The 8597-nt window shown below is 37.6% G+C and overlaps 2 protein-coding genes across 2 annotated transcripts; one reads left to right on the top strand and one right to left on the bottom strand.

Moving 5' to 3' along the window:
* The first annotated feature begins 138 nt into the window (after positions 1-138).
* On the top strand, positions 139-1532 carry LOC143302615 (uncharacterized). The gene is made up of 4 exons (XM_076618089.1): positions 139-251; positions 371-596; positions 681-731; positions 1163-1532. Exons 1-3 carry the CDS (start codon positions 154-156, stop codon positions 714-716), a joined length of 360 nt encoding a protein of 119 aa, XP_076474204.1. The 5' UTR covers positions 139-153; the 3' UTR covers positions 717-731; positions 1163-1532.
* On the bottom strand, positions 1131-3058 carry mei-W68 (meiotic W68). The gene is made up of 4 exons (XM_033334427.2): positions 2946-3058; positions 2402-2835; positions 1778-2135; positions 1131-1431 (listed from the first exon to the last, which is right to left on the bottom strand). Exons 1-4 carry the CDS (start codon positions 3056-3058, stop codon positions 1131-1133), a joined length of 1206 nt encoding a protein of 401 aa, XP_033190318.1.
* Positions 3059-8597: the final 5539 nt, after the last annotated feature.

Below are 8597 nucleotides of genomic sequence, written 5' to 3' on the forward strand. Positions count from 1 at the left end.
TTATCGTATATCATAAATAACGACTATTCGCTTTTGTTTTTTAATTAACATCATAGTTCTGGAAGGAATGTATACCAAAATAATACCGAAAAGATTTTAGGATAATATTTTCAGGGTATTTTATACAGACGAAGCTTTTCGAGAATAAAAATTATGTCTCTACGACGACCCCGCAAGAAGACTACACGTAAATGGCTGAGTGTTCAAGGAAATAAAAAACGGGAGCTTCATCCATCGTTTGGTAATCATAGGTAAATTATTTGATTGAATTATCAGAAAAAAGAATATCTTACTAAATGTTACCGATGGTTATCGATTATTAAAATGAAAGACTTTCGAGACGAATATTTCATAATTTTGTTATATTAAGGTTATGCGATCATTTTTATGCGACGAGATCGAAGAGTCAACGAAATACAATCACAGTACCAGACTCGAATGAATCATTGGTTATTTCGAAACAATCATCGGATAGCAGTATTATTTATTTGGGAACGTTTCGAAACGTTCCCGAATTAATAAATTTAGAAGACAGCAATGACGATTATCGGGAGCAAGTAGCAAAACCGGACGAAATCCAATCTCCAAGCTTCGTGGTAACATTATATTTCTCATGGCTTTATATAGCAGACGATATGTTAAGTATAAATTGATGAATAGAAAAACAAATCTTGTTACAGACACAGTGCAACAAAATTGAAAATCCAACAGACTAATCGTCCATTTAAGAGGTATTTTTGTTTTCAAATATTATTAATGGTACGATTTCTCTTCCATAAAATTAAGATATAAAATATTCGGCTGATCGAAAAGTTCAATGTTTTAAAATTTCGATTGTACGATTTACACGGGAGGACAAATGGCAAAGAGAAAAATACCGCAGAAATTTCTTTTCGTAATTACAATGTGAATTCGATGAAACTCAATAATGTAAATTGACTAAATAGAAACGACGATTGAAGCGTTGCATTATCATTTTCATCCTGAGTAGGTTAACAGAAATTTCAGTAAAAGCAATTAATTTTTTCTTTTCAAAGAACAAAAATTACAAAACTTCTCGATCAACCTAATCGATCTACAATCTGCACGTACATTTTTAATTATGAGTCATCCTGTATCATTCAGCAATGTTAAATATAATCGTTGCCTTTGATCTTGCAAGGTAAATAGGTGGCTGCTAGAAATCTTCCCGAGGAGGAATACACATTCTCTATCTCCGCTTTACCAGTTCGCATAATTTCAAGTTCTTTCCTAAACGCGTCGGTCATATAAGGCCTGCCTTCGAGAGCCATCAGTCTCGAGAAATCGAATTCCGTGAGGGGAACGGTATTCACTCCCAGAGCGAGCAATTCCGATGGATGTATTCCTAGCCAGCGTACCTTCGAACAGGCCAAGCATTTCCTCTCTCTGGATAACGCAGCCGAGCCAAAACTAATTCAGAAAAACGTGAAAGAAATTTTATCGTGCGATCTCTGTGCATTTTCAATCTTCTTCAACTTCTATTGGAAATATTTTCTCTTTTTCCGCGGTTGTGTAAGAAATTTGATAAACGTTTAGTAAATGACCTTATATACATTTTTCATTATTTTCTTTCTTGAGTATTTGTTAGTAAAAAAAAATATCAGTTTATTTTAAAATAAAAATTTCTCAATTTGATCGTCTTTCTCAATTTTATTTCCCTCCTTTTATTTAGAAGTTTCTTTGAACTTTACAGTTTTAAAACTTTACAATTTTGAAACTTTACAATTTTCATCATATCATCTGATCATTGATTTACCGATAAACACACATGATGTCCACACCGAAAGGGTCTGCATCCACGATTATATAAACCGGAAGTTCCAATTTCTCGGACAGCAGTTTAACCAGCATTCTTGTAGTCACGTCCGGATACCCTTTTCCCGTGACTAGAATGCAGCTCAACGAAGAGATACAATCATCCTTTAACAATTTTTGAAAGACAGCATCTTTCTCGACAATCAACACCATTTTGGCCCTGGTGCGAACGGAAATTACCTCTGATATATTATGCGGAATAAGGACACCTCCGGGCACCGTGCAATCGATAATACGATTGTCAGTTAGAGTGAACGTCAATTCACCAGCTACTAATCCCTTTGATGTTGGCAACAAATCTAGATAATTAATATTTCGTACAAAATACAATAATATAATAATAATGTAATATACAATAATCACGCAAAAATTAATTTCTGATAGATTTCTAGTAATTTCTGCTTTATTATCGATTGCTACTCGCAAACAAATTATTTTTAAACTTTCACAGATTTTTAATAATTTTTCTATTCTTATTGTTCAAAGATTGACGTAATTAAATAGAATAAGAAATATAATAATTATTAAATCCCTTGAAATTGGATTAAATTCATTAAACACTTACTGAGCTCCCATGGCGAGCAGTTTAGTAAATTAGCCACATGATTCACAGCCTGATCCAGATACCCCTGTTCTGGAACTAAATTCAACGTTTTATCGTTTTTCAGGTCGTAATAAAGAGATCGTCTTGTAATGGTCGAGTTTATAATTAGCAAACGATGCGCAGCAGCCATCACGGTCATCGTTAAAGCAAACTTGTCTTTGCCTCTTTTAGTAGCAAAGTTGATCACCGTTCTTATTTCATTTCTTTCGATTTCTTCGGAATTCTGATCAGGTTCTTCGTGAAATTCCGACTCGAGATCATTGTCTTCGGCAGTATGCGTGTCTACCGTAGCATAATTCCGTGCTGATGAGTATGAAATTTGTGGTAATCGACCCGAACATATCTGTTGGATTATAGATGAAGTAATGTTCTCGATACGGGCTACTAATTGCTTCCTAAATATCGTAAAAATGACTTTGTATTTTCTCGTTTTAGGCTTTTCTAAATTTCAAATTGATTAATAAAAAATATTGAAAATATCGATCCAACCACATTCGACATTCACCTCGATTCTGCATTATCTACCACGGGTATATCGATTTTCTTTTCCTCCGCGTCTTGTGGTTGACTGTCGGTAATTCTGAATCCCATTTTCACGTTTCTATTTATTTTTGACATTTTCCCTACAATAAATAATTTAATATATAGAAAATGTTATATTTCAGTTACACATAATTTTATCCTTACGAAGAATTTCATTGATTATTTTTAATCGATCGAGTTGTTCAAGATAGGCACGTATAAAGAAATATTTAAATATCTCGACAAAATAGACACATCTTATATACCTTTCACAGATGATACTTAATATTATTTTACAGAATATTTTATAAATTTATCGTTTACGCTTCTGAGCAATATTAAAGCGTTCCGTTTAATCAATTTCCTCGTCCATAGATGGCACGAGGAAGGATTGCATTCCACTCGGTGGTTCTATCCCCCTACGCTTCTTTATCAACGTTATTAAAATACAACTTACCCTGATCGAAAATTCTAAGCAATTTTCCAAACTTTCGAAACCCGTACGATCTTTCTTCGCGCTATATACATACGCATAAGTAAATATACGTTTTATAAAAATATATGAAAATATATATTTTCAAAGTACAAATACCACATTAATTCGATGTATTCGCTAAAAGTACAAAATTAATATTCCATCAAATTTATTATACAATTCATTCATTAACGCAATCTTGTTACTTCAAAAATTGATTAGCTTTCTGATAAACCACTCATAATACAAACTGACGAATTGAATCGATCGCTTTGGAGTCTTAATTCTAGTTCTAGCTTGTCAATATTAGAATATCCTTGATTTTTTCCTGTTCGCTACGGACAACTCGATATTATAAAGTAAATCTTAAACGTTGCATTTTGGACGCGTGCTAAAAAAATTGCCAGCTTTTTTCCGGAAACATGCGCAAAAAAGGAAGCGGAAGGGAACGAGAGAAAAGTCAAGAGGCGGCGCCAATTCGGAGTCGACTTTTCCAACAACTGAGACGAGTTTCGACGCGAGCTTAGAAGGCAACGGGGTCAGATAAAAATCTACCACCTATCCGAACGTAACATTCTCACAGCAATAAACATATTAAATTGTTGCAGGACGGAAAAAGTATTGATCCGAGGTACGTAGTCGAGATTGTCCAACGATCGACAACGATTTTCCTGGTTGGGAACGACGGTCGTATCGAGTAGCGAATCTCAAGAGAGCCGGACACCCCGCTGTGCATTTGTGAGCGGCGACCATTGAACGTCGCGCTACCGAGTGCACTAAAGACACTTCAGGACCTCATTCGACAGTAGAAAACAGTGACCGTGCCTGAAAAACGCTCAATTGTAACGAAATTCGGCGACCAGTCTCAGCACTGAGTCGCGTTTGATCGATTTTGATAAAGAAATATTTGAACCGAAAAGATGAAAACACAAGTTATACTATTGATTTTTAAAAGTAGGATGAATAGTTAAAATCTGTGGTTTCCGAAGCAATCAATCGTAGGCAAAGTGTGGATCTTTCAGGATCAGATTTGGAAATTTCCATGCGTTTTCATATGTTTCTAAATATAAATAAACAAGGAGATGATTTTGGATAGAGATTTGTTAATCACATGCAATTCCTTCAGGATATCATATACGAAGATTACAGGAAAGAGACAAGATAAGTACATTTTTATTGATTTTTTTATTTCAATACTACTTCGTGATCAAACAACAAAATTTTACTATGACGTAATAGAAAAATATGTTCACTTATAGAGGGCTAATTATATCGAATTTTGGGCATTGCTTCGTATATTTACATGCGTAAGAGATTCTTCAAAAGAAAGTTAGCTAAGTACGAAACACGTTAGATCACACTTCCTGTATAAGTATCCGCAGATGGACCGTAAATTTCCTTCAATAGAGGTTAGCCAAAGCAAAGACACCCGAAGGGACAATGAATACTAACGAGCGGCCACAGGCATTTGCGACGCGTGCCAAAACAGCTTAGGGTCACTGAAACTGCCCCATCTCAATGATCTCTCCCGTTCTCTTCCCTACGAATATCAAATTTATCCGACATTCGCATAATATCGCAAAAAAATACCATACATTACCCTAACAAGTAGCTGTATATTGCTATATTAATTATATTATATGCTGTATAATGCTGCATACTTAATTATATGCTGTACATTGCTGTTCCCTATTATTACTTTTACTTACAATTGACAGTATCCAGATTCCCCGCAGCACTTACTTATCGAAATTGAACGACTGAAGGAGAAATATTTTTCAATTCTTGATCATTACAAGCCTCGAGCCTCCGATAAGCTACAATTTATCGAGTAAATCTTGTTCGAACGAATTTCGTTGTGTCAAATGGACAAAGCCGTGTCTCCTGCGAGCGTTCATCTCGATGATTGCATACATTGCGGTCGCTCGAGGCTGTCGAATCGCTTTCCATTCTTCACCGATGTAGCGTGCTCATTCGCGCAAACGGGTAGAAGTAGTAGATACTTCGTCTTGAAGACCCGCGCCAAGCCTCTTTACCGTGCATAAAGGGATTATTCACGACAAAATAATACATGAACGCCGCTCGGTTTCGCATTAAAGACACTTCAAGGCTGTTCTTCTATACCAAAGGGGGATAGTGTTACATTGTGCAACGAGTGTGTTCGAGAAACACCCCTGAGAATGCGCTCTCCAGCCCTCAAATGGCCCGTATATGGCCGCGTCCTCCTCAAAATATCGGTTGGAGCCACTGAACATCATGAAAATATGCCTAATCTTTTGCGCTCACGTGTGTCAATCTCGTGAAACCTTCGAAAAATCGAAAATAATCCCCCAGCGAGAATCATGCTTTCTTCCTAGGATTTGCTCTTACATGGGAAAATACGAATCCGTGAATCTTTTACATGTCATATGTAGGCATTTGGAATTTTCAGTCGGTGAATTCGTAGAACTCGATCCGAATTTAGACTATTTCCGATAGAGAAGGTGCGAATCTGTAACACGAACCGGAGGTTATTTTTCCTAAACCGAATATCTTTCGACTGAATAATCGCGTGTAAGCCCTGAGACCGAGGTAATCCCTTCGTGTTTAGGCCGATTTCACTGACCAGAATCGAAAACTTGTTCCCGTATTGAAACGTCAAATGCTCGCATGATCGAGTGACAAGAATGGCACGGTACCTGTTCGATTTGTTCGACAACAGTGATTTGTCAAATCCATTATATTATATATTCGCATGCAAGTGTACACAGACGACGTATAACGTGACAGAGAGAACAAAATTTTTTTTTTAGATTTCGACAAAAAGAAGATGGAAAGAATGCGACGAGTTGTGGACAAACACATTTCAAGGAACAGCTCGAGATATATTGCCTGTCATAAATTTCACGCTGACTGAACGGATACTTTATATTAAATGGGATAAATGAATTATTACGATGTATGTAAGATGAAATAAAAAAATATATGAGTACAGCTAGTTAGTTACAAGGTATGATGAAAAATAATATTTTAGCGGTGGACTCGAATAAGAATTATTATAAGATTAATTTATCATCGACCGAACAAATCAATTATATTATAATCTTTTATATCGGACAACTTGATTAAGGATCATTGTGTACACAAGATTAGTCAAGATAGCGTATCGTCGGTACATCAAACGAATTGTCCGAATGCGTTTGTAAAAATAAAACTATAGTTTCTTACAAGATATCATGAAGGAAACTTTTATCGAAGATCTCGAGCGAAATTTATCGTAGTTTCAAAACCAATCCATCGGTGATTCCCTGAGAGTTTTCCCCGGTTTTCGGTAGAGGGGTGGAAACCGCAGAGAACAATAAAGCCAGAGGAATATTTCAACGATTCCGGGTGTTGAAAAACTCGGTCAAACAACACGGAATATCGATAAATCGGCAATCCATCTTTTGTAAGAAGCTGTAACAGTCGGCGACACGGAGAGAGTTCTGTTCAGATCGAATCTACGTCACCTCGCTTAGGAGCAGCTCCTCGTGCTGTTAAAGTGGAACAGATAGCATCGAATTTGTCCAAACAGTGGGGGTTGCAGTCAAAGACGCAGGGGTTGCTTAACGTACGAACAAGAAGTAAAAGAACGCGGATAAGCAGTTCCTAGGAAGAAAAGGTACGTTCCATAGGGTTTTATTGTCGAGAATGTTGTTCGTTGACGCGAGGAAATTGATCATGAGTTTGTAACAGAACGAATTTCATTGATGGAAGCCATCTGAGCTAATAATAATTTATGATCTTCAACTTGTATGACCGATGGGAAAAAATTTACGTACATTACAGGCTATAAATACAATAGAACCTTCGCTATATGAATTAACTGACAGATATAACCGTTTAAATAAGAAAATTGTAGACATAATAATACAACAGGCGAATTTCAACAAATTATAGAATTGAGGATAAATTAATGAAATCGCAAGAGGAAATTGTAAGAGAAAGGCTCCTATTGAACGAAACTAGACTTTTCGACTCTTTCTATCTACGAATACCCTAATTTTTTCGACACACACCCCAGATGGGTTGTTGAACAAAAATTCCAAGTGTACTTGCAGCGGATACTCGAGCGCAGTTTTGGGGAGTCGAGCAAAGTTATTGTAGCGGTCTGTATATTCGCATACTGGGAGGAAAGTGTGTTAAAGAGCACTTGACATCATTCGTAAGCTTGGGAAAGTCGATCGTTCTAAACGGTGAAATTCTCACCATAAACTTCCACTCTTTAAAATATCGAATAATGTGTTGCTCGATAAAAATCAGCCAAGGCAACGTGCAGCGTATGATTCGTTGTTCCAACAAAAAAAATTCCGCAAATAGACAGGTAACGCGTAAGCACATATACACGGTTCTTTGCCGAAGGTTCATGCATCGTTCAATGAAAGCGCAATAAAGGAAGCCCGGTTTGGGCATTTGCACCCGATAAACCTGGATGCGTTATACGAATAATTCACGGCAATTTGATTCATCTTTCGAGCATAATCACTTAACGACCAGTTTGCGGCTCCCTTTAAGTCCAAGAATCCTTAATAACAGACCAGCGCGCCTCTCTCCTTCTCTCTTAACACGGTCCGGGATTAAGACCTCCAGCTAGCAGAAAACGAGCAGCTCTCGTTGCACGTCAAATATTTTCTCAAGGATCTCCGTGCAAAGCGGAAAAACGAGAGAAAGGAAACGCGGCGAACAGGATGAAAGAAAATATCGAAAGATCGGATGACACGAAACAGAGAAAGGGAAAATGAGCGGGGCAGGATGAGGAGGGAAAAAAGGAGAAAAAGCGGACAAGCAGGCTGAGTTCGTCGACACGAGTGCTTCAGGCAGATTCGGTAGCTATTATAATAAAGTCCGTAGAAACTGTCGCCTCGATAGTAACGCGGTCGCCACCTTCGAACGCATCCTGATCCAAAGAGGATCGATCGTCTGATTAAAGTCATGGAGGGAAGGAACGCTGGCCGCGGGCGTGCCCGGTTTCTTAAGTGTAGGTCAGTTATACCAGACCGACTGGTCCGATCGGCTGCCAATTAAATGGAAACTGGCAACCTGTTATTTCCCGACACGCTTCTGATCTGTACGAAGAGAAGGTCGACGTCGTTTTCGCCTGCTCGCTTCGTACACCGCTTTTTATACCCGACCATCGCATCG

The sequence above is a fragment of the Bombus vancouverensis genome, chromosome 4, assembly GCF_051014615.1.
Source record: "Bombus vancouverensis nearcticus chromosome 4, iyBomVanc1_principal, whole genome shotgun sequence".
Lineage (NCBI taxonomy): Eukaryota > Metazoa > Arthropoda > Insecta > Hymenoptera > Apidae > Bombus > Bombus vancouverensis.